Here is an 18,322-nt window from a genome sequence, read left to right as displayed (position 1 = left end):
AAAAGCACTGTTGAGGAGTTCAAACCACCGGTCAGCCCAGTAATAATCATAAGGGTTTATTGAGAATGAAAAATAAAAGCGTTAAACGCCAACTAAAATACAGCGTTTTTCGCCTGAACTTCAGACTTCCTCAGACATCAGTTGTACTAATTGAACAATTAACTAATGACTAATATATATACACAATTCCATTCAAAAGGTCCAATGAAAACCAACAATTCATGAATAATTTATCAATGGCATATGTTATGGAGCAATATACATATAAAACCATATTTTATATTTGAAATGCTTATTCCAATGTGAAATCGATGTGTATATTATTGAATGTATCAATAAATATATTAAATTAATTGTATTAAAACTGTAAACAAACCACTTAACCAAACATCACTTTTGGGCCATCTCTTGAAAGGGTGTCAAGCGGAATTTTCCGGTTAAGAAATCATTATTGCTTCTACACTTCTCATTCTAGTCTCCCATAGGACTGACAGCATGTTCCTCTTGGCATTTTCTTTTTTAAATCTGTTTCCCCCTCTACCTTATTTGCTACCAAGAGATATTTCACTTTCTGTGGTTTAAATTTTTCCTGTTAAGGTTTTTGTTGGAATTCCATATCATTTTTCACTAACAAATTCCTACTGAAAATTATATTTTAGAAAAATTATAAATGGAGACGAATCTGTGAATAGAATTACTTCCATGGCACAAACTCCATATAAAAAAAAAAACAGAATAACAAAAAATGTCTATTGCTTTAAAGACCTTAAAATAAGCTGTGGGTTGTAATTAAGTTAAACCCCACCTACTACAATTGTGTTATTTAACTGCACCTGCTTTATCTCTACTTTCCCTTTGTAGACCATATATTACTGAATTGTCCCACTAATTTCAATTTAACAACTCACTGAAGAAGGCTGTTCTGTTAAAATATATAACATTATGTATGGAAAACATATCCTCTAACAAATCCTAACTTGAAACTGATCTTTTTTTTGTTCTTCTCTTCTTTTGAAAGATATTATCCATTTAATTTAATTCCACTGGGGTAATAAAACATATTAAGCAAGCTTCATATTTCCCTCTTTTATCTTAATCATGTCAGTGTTATACACATTCATTTTTCTGTAGTGTCTGATATTAGTTCTGTATCATTTTACTGCTTTGTCAAGTCAATATCAATCTGGCTTGTCTTTATGTAAATGCAGACTCCTTGATCTTTGGAATATTCTCCAAATGAGATGTCACCAATTTTTTGTGCAGAAGAGGAATCACCATTGTCACGGCATGCTAGCAGAATGAATGAAGGAGTTAAGGCTTTGAGAACTTCATGAATGCTCCAGATATTTTAAGTGTTTTTAAATGTACCTACTCTGTTGGCTTCTGCTACCAAATTTAGCTCAAAATTCTGCCAAGTAACACCCTTTAATGGAATGTATTCTTCTTAATGTCTAAGGTGTACAGAGTTCCCTTTATCAGGTAGGCATGCTTCCTCATACCCAGACTGCCATTCCTTTATTTCTTTCTAACAGGATGCTTGATTCTGCTTTATGGACCCAAATCATAACATCCATCCCTCATCTTTGTATGTAAATAAGAAGTCTAGTTCCACAAGTTTCTGTTTGTACAACATTCGTTCCGTTCACTTCAGCATCTTGGTCACTTTCTTCTGCACTATTTACAGCAGTTAAGTCTTTTCACTGTGTGAGCTATGACTTTGCCAGGGCCTGATAGAAGGTATCAGGATCCTATCCCCATTTACTATATACATGGATTTTCACACAATGATTTTGTTTGCATTCCTCATTTCTGCATTGATACCTCACTCACAGTGCTTCTGTATCCTGATAGCCTTTGTGACTACCTTGTGCCAGGGACAACTATTCTCATTACTCTTTCTGCTTTAGTTTTCTCTTATTTTTATATAGGCCTTCCTTATATTGCTTCCTATGTGCTTTATGCACCTTACATGTAACCATCCATTCAGTTTTGTTAAGTACATTCCCAGTTTTCCATATTACATTTTCTATCATCCTTGTGTCAATCCTTTGCAACATTTGCATTGACAGGTACTTATATTTCCATTCTCCTTGCAGGACTACCCCTATAAACAAAAAAACAAAAACACTCATTAGTACTGAACAGTTTGGCAGCACACTCTTACTCCACATTCCTCATAATAGATTCCATCTGTATTCTAATGAGTAACCAGATGTAAATGTATGCTGTCACTACAGAATCCACTCCACATCTGGGTAACCTTTATGTTGATCTGTGTGGTATAGCATCACATTCCTTTGTATAATCTATTTAAGTGACCTCTGCATCTCTTTCCTACCATGTTACTTTGACCATCCTAGTAAAATAAGTCTATTAGTTTTATCAAATAATTTAATTCATCTATGAATGTCTATTACTTTGGGTCCTGTATGCTGATAGTCTATATGCACTCAATGTGTCTTTGACAGATTTCCCTAGCACTAAGACTGGATTTACTAGTGTGTAGTTTAGTACCTCTGCTTGGATCCTATTTTAAGAAATGGAATTACATTTATCCTTGTGTAGTACTCAGCCATTTCCACTATCTTTGTTAAAATGGTAGAACAAAACATGATTTGTATTGCTCTGCCAAGACTACATCCTGCAACCACTTATCTGTGTTTAGAATACATGCCTTAATTAAAGCTGGGTCTATGTGCTATCTAATCCATCCTCTATCCAGTACCTGAATTTATGCTGGGGCCAACAAGGATCTTAAGGGCATCCTGGGGCTCTGTGTTGTCTAATATCAAGATGGGAGGTTTCTAATTTTGACCTACCCCTGTTTTGTGAGACTCAGTGTGTGCTGAAGTGGCGCGCATGCAATGGAGAAGAGCAGTGTATTACCCCACTTCCAAAGCAGCTCAGCCATTTTCCCCTTTTTGGACCCTGCTTAGCACTGCACCACCCCCAGCCTCCACCAGGGATTGTTACAGGAGATGCCCGCAGTACCACCGTTCTTCTCAGGGATGGTAATGCCATCCCTCCATGCCACTCTATTAGTCATCTGAGCTGCTACTTAAACCTATAATCAGGGGGTTATCCCACTATGCCTCCAAAGAGGCTAAACCCCTCCAAAACTGCTGACTATCATCCAGTTTTAATACTACCAAACTTGCCAAAATATTTGAAAAATGTTTTTACAGTCAGGTCACTGACTATATCAAAATCTACTGAAGACTGTCACATCACCAACATTCTGGACAGGCAGAAGCACCATGATTGTATTAAACACACAGATTACATCCTGCAAAATATGAGCAAAGGACAACTAATTACTGCAGTATTTGTAGATTTTACAAAAGCTGTTGGCTTAGTTGAGCACTCTCTGCTACTGAATTCCTTGTTTACCCTAAGAATCAGCTCTATATCATCTCAGTGATTTAAAGGGTTTCTACCAACAGGAAAGTTAAAGTCCAGATAGGGTCATCCTCAGCCTCTTCAACTTCTCTTCACAAAGATATACCATAAGGATTAGTCTTGTCTCACATTACTCTCATTATTCATTAGTAACCTCCCTACAGACCTACCTCACACATGGACATATGGAAATCGACAGGTCTAACATCTCACCGTCAGTTTTAAAACATAACCTAGAAAAGTGCCTTCACAATGGCATTTTGGATATTAGCTTGCTAAATAAATAAAAAAAAAACATCTTTTGACTACTGCTGCTACATGGCACATGGTAGTATGGCCTTCATATCAAAGTATCAGGCTCAGAGAAGAACCTGGCTTCCTGCCATCTACCTCAAACAATATCTGTACATTCATAACACTTTCTCCGATAGAGAACATCACTGCATCCTTCTATGAAAATCTATATGGTTCTCAGTATCACCAAGCTATTTGAAACTAAACTATTTTTTTTTTTTTTTGCAGGAAGACTTGTACCAAGAATTACTGCCACCATTCAGCCTAAGATTCCCTTTCTCCCTTTGCCTGTAACCTTCAAAACCCACAGAAGAGTCTTTGCTGTACTGATCATCCCTTTTCTATTTTAGCCCCCAAACATGGGAATCACTACTACTCTACATAAAATGCATTATCATATACCCCAAATACCATTCAGAATGACACAAAAATTCTTATTTAAACATGTGCAATGTGAATGCTACCATGAGCAGTGGAATCACAGTCATTCATATCCACCCTTCTTTATTTACTACTGCCCCTATTCTACTACTTTCACCCTCTTTATTCCCTACTTAAGAATTGTATCAGTTGTAAATAACTACCCCATTGTAACACAATAGGATGGTCTACAAAGCATTTTCAAAACATTTGCTTGCCTGTGGTATATGCATTTGTATAGACTGTTAATTTTTATCCTTTTCATGTATATTGCTGCCTGCAAGCTGAACCTGAAACTGATCCACTGTGATCAGTGGTCTACCCTGCTTAACAAATCCATACATATATACATAAACAGATGAGGTCTTAATTGTTAGCTATGCTTCTGTCTTGGAATACTAATTGAATGAATTTAGTGAGTAATGTGAAAGCTGATTTTCACCTTTGTAAAATCTTAGAATGTATAAAAATAACTACTGTTTGTGTATAAATGTAAATAGACATGTAACTACTCTTTATTTAACTGGAACTTAGTATAATGCAATGTAGGCAAATGGAGCTTTTTCCCCAGTCCTCTGCTGAAAATGGTTATTACCCAATTAGATTTTCACAGTAAATAAAAATAAATAAATAAATAACTGTGCATGCATCCTTTGAAATCCCCGTTGTGAACTTCATAACTGGAATACTATGCATGGCTATGCATTATTGTAGCTTATTATATTAATGATATGTGGTGTACCTGGGAATCTCTGCTAGCTGTAACAAAACATAAAGTGGTCGTTGAAAAATGGGCCCGCCCCTGCATTCCCATCAGGGGTGCTCCACCACTGTTTTCCTTCCTGAATGTTTTTTACATTTAAAGGAGACCTCTACTTGTCCTCCCTAGCCCCTTTAAAGTCAGTGTGAGGGTTTAGATTTTCATCTATTTGGTAGGTATACTTTTTGATCCAATTTTATGCTTTTTTTTTTTTTTACTAATTGCGTTGTTTCATTTATCTTCAGGGCAGCCACAGTTGGGTGCAGTGGTTAGCGTTGCCACCTTACAGTAAGAGGTTCTCCAGTTCGATTCTCAGCTGGGGTGCCTTCTGTATGTCCTCTCTGTGGTCGCACGGGTTTCATCTGGGTACTTTGGTTTCCTTCCACATCCCAAAGACATGCTCTAGGTGTGAGTATGTGCATGTGTGTGCCTTTTGTGGAAGGTTGGGCGCCTAGCTGGCAACTCCACACCGTAAAACTTCACTGCCAATTGTTCTGCAGACCATTGTTCCGCTGTGGTGACCCCTAACTGGGATAAGCCGAAAGGAGATAATGATGTTGTTTCATTTATCTTCAATGGATGCAGAGTATGAGGAGCCCCTTCCTCCTCCCCCTCAGCACTGGAAACAGCTCAGCTGCCTCAAGTCTATGGAAGTCCTACTTTTAGTGTTTACTCAGTACAGTTTGAGCTTCTAGCCTCAAAGCATTTTGGGTGCTCTGTTACACTTCTTCTGTTAAAGCCCCAGAATGCCCTTCCTGTTTTCTGTTGTTGACAACTATTCCCTTCCTCTCCCCATCCTCATGAGCTATACTGAATACTTCAGTTTCTTTCAAGAGCAAACTACTGCCACCAAAATATGTCAAAAGACATGATTCACTCCTATGCTCTCCTCCACTTATAACAGTGCAGGAGACATTATCCCTAACCTGGACTTAATTCATATTACTTAGCCTTCCGACCATCCTTATTTCTTTTAATTAAACCTCTTCAAACTTCTTCACTTTCTAACTGGCCATCAACTATACTTTTACACCAAAGTAAGGGAGTTTAAATTCTTCTCATTAATAGTCAAATTCTTAACAAGAAATGGAATGATGTTGAATAATCGATGTGTTTGCACAAGCCTGACATTCTAGGCATAATTTTGTCATGGGTGAAAGTCTGTTCCTATCAGTCTTTTACTTTCTTCACAAATACCACATGTTGTGCAATAACCAACCCAGCAATAAAACATATGGAGGAGTCTAACCAAGAAAAATGAAAACATAAATGCCACCTCATTTAATACAAAATAACTACATCAGTGAAGACTCTTCAAACTATTTAATTGTCAAACATACAATTACCATGTTGAATTATGCATAGCAGTACTTTACATCCCCTTTTGTCTTCTCCTTTCATTTTCTTACAGTCCACCATAGAGTACATTTGTTCTTACCATCAAAGAGTAACATAAATTATCATTGGTGACCGTAACACTGACCTCCTTGAGCAGAAAAAACACCAAATCAGTAAATCTCTGTCCTTATACAACCTTAGATAACTTGTATCCTTTCCAAATAGAAGCAATTCTTCCTTCATCACAAATAGACCTCAAAAAATAAGATGCTTCTTCGGCCTTCCAAACACTCTCAGTAATCACTAAAATGGTTAAGATGCAAATGTTTTCAACTGGATATGAACAAGTCTCCTACAAATGTATTTCTGCTTAACAGCTCTGCAATGTGTACATTATGACTATTTTCAAAGTGTAGCAAGTGAATGCCATAAGTATCAGTAGCTTTCATGAATGCAATGGCTGTATTATTTAATTTAGAATTTAGCTTTTACTAATATTCTGCAACATAATGCTACAGTAGTATCAGGCTAAATTTATAATTACTGCCAACCACACACCAAGGTAATATCAAAGGGGATTCATAGTTAAACTGAACATAATAAATGGCACCCTGTGCTACGTTTAACTAGGAACATTGATATATAATTCAGGCTCTGGCACCCATAATGACAAAATTACAGTTACTGCTCTCCATCATGAAGTGGCTCTCACCAGTGAAGAGATGTGAAAAGTATCCCACCCCTAATGAGTTCCTGTAGATACTGGCAGCAATAACACAGGGCCCAGATGCACACAAAATAATTCCTGGTGGACAGTGTGGAAATCTGGAAAGCAATGTGGAATTTCAAAACAGATTTGTGCACTACTCCGAAGTGTGAAGAGTAAAGTACAAGTGTATTGCATTATACACTAATTCCAACACTGCAGAATGTTGGAGAAATCCACTTCCTCTTAGGTACTTTGATGTCAGAGACTGTACATATGAAGAACAGGGGCATATGGGTACAGCTCCCCTCACATAAATGGGTATAAGAGGGTAAATCCCAATCACAAATGCTCCTTTTAGAGTTATAGCTAGTTTCATTTTGAATTAGTATTATTCATACTTGCATTTAACTTAGACTTCTGTGTGTCAAATATTTCTTTGCTGAAGTTTAATCATGCATCCATAAGTCTTCAAGTCAGGGAAGGATGCAAGAAGGCAAGGAATGTCATGTCCATACAGAATAGCAGCAGTCACCATGTCTGTCCACATTTCAACATTGTTGATTTACAATCAGCCTGTGCCAGACTTATACACCATAGTGTTCCATACTTCGCTGACAATATTATAATGAAATCTAAGTTATACATTTTTGTATAAACTTTTCATGAATCACTCTTATGCAAACTCATATCTTGCAGAAATTAGCAATTTGGCAGTGCCTTTTCCTACTGTGTGTGTGCTCTGTTCAGGTATGCAGCCTAGGAGGAGTAACTTTATAATGGTCTCTGCCAAGGAGTGGGATGCAAAACAAAAAAGAGGTACTTTGTAATGATATACCTTGGGGATAGACAGACAAACTGCAAGGGTGGATTTTATAAAGCTAGCTGTATAACAGAGATTGCAAGGTGTGATGGCATTTGTTCCATGCAAACAATGTTTTAGCAACTACATGGTGAGAATGTTAATAGTGATGGGTATGGGTTTGTGCACTCAGGAACAAATGGCAGGTAAGGTATATTATATAGTAAGACTGAATGACAAGAGTGAGCAGCAGGGTCTTAAATATTTTTTTTGTGTACCAGGATTTAAACTGCAAATGGGGAGTTGCATGCATAATTATGTGTGTGTCAGGAACAAAACAGTAAATGAAAGTAGGTGGTATTTCAATGTAATGTAGAATGAGTTGCAAGACTGAAGTTTTCACATAATGGCCTGTGTAGTGGCTATTTACCAAAAAAAGCATTGCAAGGGGAAATGGAATGATAAAAAAAATTACCTAAGCATGTTATTAGCAGAAAAAGTATTATGCTTGGTAAACAGTGGGCAGTAATTGCATATATTGAGTATTATATAATAAAGCAGTGTCTGTGTGTGTGTGTGCGCACATGTGCATGTGTACTTGTGTGCATGCATGCGTGCATATGTGTGTGTGTGTGTGTGTGTGTGTGTGTGTGTGTGTGTGTGTGTGTGTGTGTGTGTGTGTGTGTGTGTGTGTGTGTGTGTGTGTGTGTGTGCGGGGGGAGTCTTATTAATGCTTTATTTGTTAGGGATGGAACTGACTGGAAGTCAGGGTCTACTATCATGCTATAGATAGGACTACACCCTGTAGTCTCTACTTCTGGATATCTGTACCAAAACAGACTGCAAGCCATGATGGGGAAAATATATATATATTTTTTTATTTTTCCATTAGCTGCATTTACTAAAGACTACACTTTACCAGGATGGGAATGGGGTTGGTAAGTTTATGTCTATGCTACTGGCCTTACAAATTTCTTGAATAATGCAGCTGGCCAGCATGCATAAAGGGAGGCAATTCTATTCCAGAAAGTATAAACATAAACTCATTCATAGGTTATTAGATAAGTACAAGGTTATCCACCCTTGTAGATCATTTAATCATAGTCAGTTTCTCTTTCTTTTTATACTCAAAATAACATCCCATTTGATTATAGATTGACCTTACCCATCCCATGGTTGATAATTATACATTCCCCCTAATGAGAATAACTGGGATCAAACCATAGATAATTTGAGGGGACCCATCCATGGGACAAAGCATTTAGGAGCTGCCTCCATCCATTAGTAGTACAGTGAGCAGTCCTGGGGTAAATTTGCCATTTTCCATCCATAGATCTAAGTTAGGCTTGAAAATGGACAGGGATGAACTTTGTTTTATATAGATAGGGAGTCTGTTCCACAACAGCTCTGCAGTATATACCTATCCCTCCAAACTGTTCTGTTGATGTTGCAAAAGAGGTGTATATCCCTAGACCAAGAACTTCTGATGCCATTTGACTTGATGATGTTCAGTGAATCTATCATTAATGGGTCTGAGGATGCCTTGTATGCCAGACACAGGTCACCTCTTAGCAGTCTTTAGGATACTGTGTATAGTGACAGGGCTTTGAGTCTGTCCATGCAGGACATTTTGGTTAGCCCTTGTATCCTTTTATTAAGGTTCATAGGTATCTCTATGGGTGTTCCAGTTGTTGGCTGACTCTGGATAGATACATGCCAAAGGGGACATTATGTTCACTGAATGACCTAATGAGAGCTGAGAAAAGGGGGGCAATGATATCCTTAGATCTAAGCACAATCTTTTTGTTTATAAGATGTGCAATATAGAAGAACTTTCTTACAACAGACACATGTTACTCAAATGTTAGTTCATTGTCTACCTAAGTTCCCAAATCCTGAATAACTGCATCAACTCTTAGGGAAGTATTGATAATGTGGTAGTTCCCTGGGGTAGATGACTTCCCAAAACATACAATAATGCATTTTTTGGCATTTAGTTTCAGTCCATGTTTTTGCACCAGTTATTTATTTGAGGCAAGCCTTCCTGCAGGATGATTAAGTCATTTAGGGATTCAATGACTGCTCCTAGCTTGCAGTCATTTGCAAACTTAATCAGGCAGAGTCCTTTGCTATTGGCTTTTACTTCAGAAAAGTAGATGCCAAACAGGAGAGGTTAGAGCATAGAATCCTGGGGAACTCTACTGATGACTGGTCTCTTTATGGAGGTAACTTCTCCTATTTTGATTATATGCATCTTATCTGTGAGCCAGTTGGCAACTCAGTGGGTGACACAGGGATTTATTCCCAGGTTATTTTATTTTTTTCTAAAATGCCTGAGTGAGTAATTTGAGCTTTGGCTAGGTCAAGTATGCAGGGTGTACCATTTTGCCTTCATCCATTGCTTTGGTGACCATTTCAGAAAAATCGACCAGGTAGACCAAATTTGACCTGCCTTGACAAAACCAAACTGAGCAGTGTTTGAAGGTTTTCTATGTCCTGATTGATTAATTCCTTGATAAATCTTTCCATGGCTTTGCATATGAGGGTAGTCAGACTTATGGGCCTGTAATTGCCTGGGTCTACAGAAGATCCTCCCTTATGCAGGGGAATGACTGTAGCTATTCTCCATTCACTTGGTACAAAACCTGTATGGAGGCTGAGACTGAAAAGTGTTGTTAAAGGTGTGTGGATAAATCATGCTTCATGCTATTTAAGATGAATCCAGGGATATTTGTCAGGACCCATCAATGCAGAATTTTTAGCTTTTGATTACATTTTTAGGACATGGTCTTCTGTAATAGCTGGAGGCGAGACAGTTTCAGGTACATCATGAGAGACAGACAGATTGACAGAAGGGAGAGAGGGGAAAAGTTAGATCTAAATTCAACAGCCAGTAGGTTTGTTATATCTTCAGTCTTAGTATAGGTAATATAATTCACAATCAGCTCACTACATTGCTGTGTTGTGTTTTTCAGATTACAAGCATAACTAAAAAATGTCTTGTGATTCTCTTTGGCTTAGGTAGCTATTCTAGCCTCAAACTTGGCTTTGGAGGATTTTTCTAATCTCGTGAACTGTTTGTTTCAATGACAAGGGCTCTAACATTCTGCTAATTACTCTTCTTACTTTTGGGCAAAATTATTTTCCCTTTATTATAAAGCTTGTTAATATTATGATTCGACCCTGTCAGTTTGTTTCTGGGGTTTGCCATGCACTTGTTCCTATGGGGTACAGCTGCATCTATCTACAGGGTATATTGTGGTGATATACATTTCGACATTTTCAGAGAAGTTAACTGGGTTTGGTGGGCATTTGAAGCTTGCCAATGTATCACTTAAGAGTAGGTAGTGATAAAATGGCAATTTTCAAATCTAAATGCTCCTTGAGTGGAAGAGATCTCTGATGTTAGTTTTGTTTTAAAGGATACTGCTTTATGGTCAGATCTAACAAGAGATGAAGATATGCAAGGAGTGGAGTAAGATGCCCCCATATTAGTACGGACAAGATTCAATATGTTATTCTCCCTAGTGAGTAACTCTAACTAATTGTTCCAGGGCATTTGTATTGACAAAGTCCAGGAAACTCTGTGCTCATACATTAGTGGTGCTGTAGGTTTCCAAGTATATAGTTGGATAGTTCAGATCACCAAGGAAAATGGTATTAGGTTTAACTGTGAGTGATTCTAGTTCCTGCAGACAGACATTGTGGCTTTCTTTGGTTATACAGGGAGTGCTATAGCTAGCTAATATATGATACAGGACCTTTCTGATGGTTATTTGGACATGAAGAATAAACAAAATTTCATAAAGCACTGTGCAATATTATTCTTGGTGGCTCTGCTTTGCACACTATTAACCTGTGTGATATGATGTGGGGGACTTCATGTATACAAGGACGAATAACAGAAACATTCCATACCATACAGAGTTGAAGAGTTGCCACAGTCTGCATTAGATGTTTGAAAGAGTGATACTTCTCAAAAGGTGGGTAAATAAGAATGCAAAAAACAGTACAAGAACGCCATAATTTATACTAGGTTTGTCACTGCAAAACAGATTACAGATACTAGACATGTACTGGACTAGAACTGATCTGAGGAAAATGAGTACTAAATTGTCCTGATATTTGTACCCAAAATAGAGAAATTCACCTGCTGCAGTTTGAAATTAATTTCCAAGCAATTCCATTGTGTGAATTTTTAAAACTCTTTAAACTGCAATGCTTTACCGTTTTTGCTATTTCATTGTTTCGGTACTGAACTTGCTATTTTGTATTATTTTGTAATTCTCAGGCTGGAGTTTAAATGAGTCTACTTTGGATCAGTTCCCTACCCTGTCTATTAAATTTAAATAAACAAATAAATAAAAACATACCTACATATATACAGATCTGCTTACATATATACAGGTGAGCCATGTTACACAATGTGTTCATACTGGTCAAAATGCATTCCTAGACTCTACAACAGAATCCTGAACTAATTTTGAAAAGTACACTTCTAATCTGAAATACACTTTGTAATCTGATAACCTTTTTTAATTTATGCAATCAGTCACACAGTGGTGTCTCTATATGAAAACTAAATTATTTTCTTTCAAGCCTGCTTAGTCTCTGAGTGTGATTCTTTATGTACAAAAATAAAAGCTGATTAAAGCTGCAACTTTCACCCTCTGCAAAACCATTTATTTTAGACAGTTTTTATACAGGTATATTAAATAGGAAATAACATAGCCATCTACTGCAGATATTTTTTGATATAGAATTTCTCAGTACATGATAGTTATGACAGATGACTCACATTTTAAAGATGTATTAGGGAAAAAAGTAAATTATGCTGGTATAGAAACAATACACAAAAAGGGCATTTTTCATATGATAAATTTATGTAAAACGTGGGTGAGTATGCTTTAAGAAGATATACACACCTGAGATTTCTTCATCCTGTTTAGAAATACCACTACTGTTCTGTGTTAGAAAACTTAAAGGGTAGCTGCGAGAAAGGAACACCCCATATTTAGTTAACGCCTTGGAATCAATGCAGTTGCTCCTGGAAAAAAGAGAAAAATGGCAAATGGTAAGTTGCTTTCTACCATTAGAAATAAATCCTTAAGAATTTATTCAAGCCTTGGAAAAAACTGTCAATCCATAAATTTGAGATTTACTTGCAAAATGGGACAATTCTTGAATTGCAAATTGATGGATACACACACACACACATATATATACATATATATATATATATATATATATATATATATATATATATATATATATATATATACACACACACATACACATGGAATTAGACAATTGAATGGATATTCATAAATTCACCTTGTGTATAACTGGCCTCTTGTCCCTTGATAAAGGAGGTAAGGTCTAAGGGTTGGTACTGGTAAGGCACATGTTGCCTTGTACATTCAATGATTCTATGTATATGTGTGTGTATATATATATATATATATATATATATATGTGTGTGTGTGTGTGTGTGTGAGTGTGTGTATATATATATATATACACACACACACACGCACACACACATACAAACTGATCACAAAAACAGTGCTTGAAGCACAACTGACTGAAAATAAAAAAATACTAAAATAAAACCATTTTTATGCATTGGGATAACCGCACGTGCATCCCAGTGTGGAGAGTGCACTTCCTTCCCCACACACACTCTGCCTGCAGCTTATATATACCAACTCCAAAATCACACAACAATGTTGAAAAGGCAAAGGCCCTAACCCTATTATACTGCAATCTCACACAACTGTATGTATACCTGCACTCTGTGACAAAATCAGTTCTTGATCAGAAAAGGTGCAGCTCAATCTGTCTGATGAATAGAGTACTCAGTAAAACTAAATGCACCTAAATGTAAGCATATATATATATATATATAGAGAGAGAGAGAGAGAGAGAGAGAGAAAGACGAATAGAAACAGCATATTGAAACCCAGAGAATTCACAAGCAAAGGTACACTAAATAATGAACCATCAGAATGAAAAAATAGTTTAGCACTTCTCTCTCTGTTAAATCAAAAGACTTCTAACAGACAGAAGATCAGCAGATAAGAACAGTCTCTGAATAATGACTTAGTTGAAAATAGGTTTCTAAAGCAATTTGTCTGAATGTCTTAAAATGCTGTTTTGTCTTCATCATCCTCCTTTCCATGAATTATTTTGTTGATATCCATCACTGCTATTCTGAAGCCCAAAGGAACATTTTGTCTTCCTTCAACCCCATGTGGCCCACACAAGCAATCCAGACAATGATACACATTAAGCTGTTCCTTGATCATTTAAGATCTGAATTGTTAAGGTTGGTAAATACTATATTCAGCTTGTTCAATTGTTCAGTTTCCTTTGCTATGCTAGTGGCAGTGGCAGTAGCTCAACAGGTAGAGCACTTACCTTTGTTACTGAAAGAAAAGGAGGGTGTGGGTTCTATTCTCCCCATTACTTATCCCATAGTGACACTGCAATGCAGCATAATGGAGGTGCTGTCCTGTACTCCTAAGTGTGTTGCCCTTAAGATGAGACAGCTGAGCTGAGGTCATATCTGCCTGAGTTGGTGGTAGCTCAGGTGAATGCAAAAGATTCCTTTTCATTTTTCAAAAAGAGTAAGGGAAGTCCCCTAGTGCTCTGGACAAATTTCCCTTAGTCAGTAAGAATACCACCTAGGCTGTCCACTAAAAAGAGTCCACTGGCTCATTGGGACTAACCCTGTCAAAAAAGTGTAAAAAAATAAAACTAGTATATAAATGTAACTGTTTCTACATAAAGATGTATATACTTATAGGTTCATAGGTTGGTACTAGGCTATCAGCCCTAGGGCCTATACAAGCCTAGCCATAACAATTCCCTGGCTATTTCTTCCCACATTATTTACTTTCCTGGACCCCTGTCTAGCAGGGCGACTGACGTGATCCCTTATTTATATGTAAGACTTGGGAAATGATAAACATTTATGACCCCTGCTGTTAAAATAAAGTTTTTTTATGCTCATCTTGACTATTTCTCAGTGTAACAAAATTAGACAATTGCACTGAAATCCAGATATTTCCCTGGATTGGTTTTCCAGCTCCAGTTACATAGGATACATATGCCATCCACCCATACAAACTTAGCTAAACCCAATCTCTTTCCAGAATTCAAACTTTCTACTGTTCCTACAACATTCATAAAACACTTCTTCTGAAACTAAAGCCCAGATCAAATGCAGCAGATGGCATACCTGCAGAACACCTACAAATTGCTGCAGACACTATTGCTTATCCCATTAACATTCTCAAAAATACATCCAAGAATCCTATATCCTCAACCTCTGGAAAAAAGCAAACATACTACCTCTCCACAAAGGGGGTACCTCAAGAGATATTTCCACCTCCGACCCTATAGCTATTCTATCCTCCATCTCCAACCTCCTGGAAAAATGTGTACACACCCAGCTTCTACAATTCCTTCTCAAAAATCAAATCCTTTCTGAAACTCAGCATGTTTTCAGACCTAGCCATAGTACTTCAATTGCACTAATGTCCTTTATGCACCTAGTTAATAAAGCTTGCGACTCAGGGAAGATTGTCGCCATGTTATTTCTGGATTTGTCTAATGCCTTTGATACTATCTCTTGCATACTCCTCCTTTCTCAGCTTTCTAACATTGGACTATCTACTTTATCTGTAAACTGGTTCAAAAGCTACCAGTTTGATAGAGAACACACTGTAAAATGGCAACACTCTATATTCCCATATATTCATAATCCTACCAGTGTCCCCTAAGGCTCCATATTATGGCCCCATCCTGTTTAATATTTTCATCAACAACCTCCACCCATCATTCCAACAAGGGTCTCTTGTTCATTACACAGATAACACTACTATAAACTGCTCTTCAGAAAACAAAACTCAACTACAGCAAATTACTCAATCTGCATTTACCGCCATAGAAACCTGACTCCACAATAACCACCTGTCTTTAAACCCAAATAAAACCAAGCTCATAATATTCACCCCAAAGAAAAACACTCCCATTAAGAAATCTCAATTCAACATATCCTCTCTAAACAACACTAAAATTGAGCAAGTTACCCAAACCAAACTGTTAGGTGTTATAATTGATGAAAACCTAAAATTTGGCCTACACTTACAAAATAACAACAGCAAGATTCACAAATAAATGGGACTACTCTACAGACATAAACATTTTCTCTCTCTCTCCATAAAACAAGTACTTGCTTCCACAAGTAATGGTGAAGCACTGTGTCACACAAGAAAGACTTTAATCCACTGGTTTAGCTCTTTCAGCCCAAAAATTAGGCCTTCATCAGATTCTGTTGAAGGCCTAATTTTTGGACTGAAGGCGCTAAACCAGTGGATTAAAGTCTTTTTTGTGTGACACAGTGCTTCACCATTACTTGTGGTTTTCCTTTTAATTTTACAAAAAGTTACACAATGTGTGAGACTAGCCTGCAGTGTTTTCTTGAAGTACTTGCTTCCACTTATTTACTTCCTTGTCTAATCTGTGGTGTCCCTCTACTAACTAACCTCTAATCCTCCATCAAAACCAAATCAGAAATATGGTACAACAAAGCAGTCAAATTTTCAACAATCACCACTCCACCCACTACTGCATACCTCTAAAAACATTAATAATTACCACACACAAATTCCTTACTAAACCACAGGATTGCCCTGCCCTAAAGACCTTATTCTCCCACTATAATCCCAATAGGTCCCTAAGATCAGAAAAGCAATACCTCCTCCAAATTCAGAAACCTAAACTACCCACTGGGCAACTATTATACTCCTTTGCAATAGCTAAAACCTGGAACAGCCATCCCCCAGCCATTTGCACTATGTGATATACTCCCTTCTTCAAAACCAGCCTTTGCACACACTTTTATTCCAAATGGATCTGTAACTGCACTAAGCCTCCTCCAGCCATTACCTAGATCTTACGGCCTTCCTACTATTTCCCTTTTTTTCCCTTGTTACTCACATATTTCTATTACTACTAATGATGTTCTCTTCTGATCTCCATCTTTATTACTCCCACCCTTCCTACCTTGTTACTCACATACTTCAATTACTACTAATGACCTTTTCTCCTGTTCTCCATCTCTATTAGTCCTACCCATTCTACCTGTACCATTGCCACTCACAACTCCTTACATGTTCCTTCTCATATTCTCCCACTCATTTCATCTCATATACCATAACTGCTGCAGCCTCTTCATGTCTTCCCCAGCTCTAAATCTCAGTCATCATCTGAGGGCTAATCATTTTTATTCACCAATACTACTATATCAGCTATACTTGTACTACATTCCAATTAGTTTATGTGTGTATCAGGTGTGTATACATAAGCTTTTTGCACTCACCATATTACTACGTTAACTATAGTTGTACTGCATTGTAATTAGTTTTATTAAGTGTGTATCAAGTGTTTGTATATACTCTAAATGTACTACTGTTTGAAGAAGTTTTTCCTCCATTTGTCCTATATATACTCAAAATGTATGCCTTGTGATATACTATGTATCTTATTAGTGTTCATGTGGAGCTTTTCTCCCCAGGCCTCCACCTAAAATGGGCTCTGCTTGGCCCAGTGGAACTTCCTGGTAAACAAATGTCAATAAATAAATAAAAAATAATAAATAAATACGCATGACTGAAGATAAAATGAATGAGTAGCAATTATAAGCAGTATTTTGTGAGAAAGCTTCTTTCCTGATGCCAAATTCACCAGTCAACAGACAAAGATAAATAATTGCTTGGTAAAACCAAACAATTTCCCTTTTCTTTGAGTAATGATGGCATCAGAGTTTACTGTAATATTTAGCAACTGGTGCAGGGATACAACAACCCACATGAGGGATCCTGAAGGCTTGCCTCCCTTTGTGAAAGAATAACTTTTTTTTGTTAATGAGCATGTTTATCATATTGTGATCATATATGTGCATTTATAAAGGTTTGCTCAAAAGTTTGACCTAGACCTTACTTGTGGCCTCTTCTGCTAATGCAAAATTTAATGTACGGAAAAGATACATCCAATCACTGATGTTTTCTCTACCAAAAAAAAATGACTAAGGAAATAGGATGTCTGTAGGTGTGTGTGTGTGTGTGTGTGTGTGTGTGTGTGTGTGTGTGTGTGTGTGTGTGTGTGTGTGTGTGTGTGTGTGTGTGTGTGTCAGAAAGAGAGAGAGAGAGACACAGAAGTGTATATAGCTTTTAAACCTGTGAAAATACATAGGATCTTTTTATTTATTTTTTTCTTTTTTTGTGTTGGCTGGTGATATGCTCTAGCATAAAATTCTGTGCACTACAAAGAATAATGCTGAAGCCTCTCCAACCATAGCTACTTATTATGTCTTCTTGAAGTAAGTTTCTTGACATTCATTTGACAGGCATATCTTCAGCATATAATAAGTGGGTTATGACCAGAAACCAAGTGTTGATATTATTCACTTCAAGCTACCGCACAGCATCCACTATAGAACAGAATCAGAGAAACCTGACAGATTTGAAAGCAGTAATATCCGTCGTGTAGTCACAGTCTTGCAGACTTTAAGGCTGATGTCTGAGGACATGTTAAT

At 37.1% G+C, this 18,322-nt stretch overlaps 1 protein-coding gene across 1 annotated transcript in view; it reads right to left on the bottom strand.

Moving 5' to 3' along the window:
* LOC122801405 overlaps window positions 1-18,322 on the bottom strand; it is a 464,384-nt gene that overhangs the window by 99,742 nt on the left and 346,320 nt on the right. The window contains exon 3 of the mRNA XM_044070922.1: window positions 12,645-12,766. Within this exon, the coding sequence (XP_043926857.1) occupies window positions 12,645-12,766 (122 nt within the window). The remainder of the gene's footprint in view (window positions 1-12,644; window positions 12,767-18,322) is intronic.

The sequence above is a fragment of the Protopterus annectens genome, chromosome 4.part1, assembly GCF_019279795.1.
Source record: "Protopterus annectens isolate FY-2018-M chromosome 4.part1, PAN1.0, whole genome shotgun sequence".
Classification (NCBI taxonomy): Eukaryota; Metazoa; Chordata; order Ceratodontiformes; family Protopteridae; genus Protopterus; species Protopterus annectens.
The sequence above is the reverse complement of the archived record's forward strand: the minus strand, read 5'-3'. Positions and strand labels throughout refer to the sequence as shown.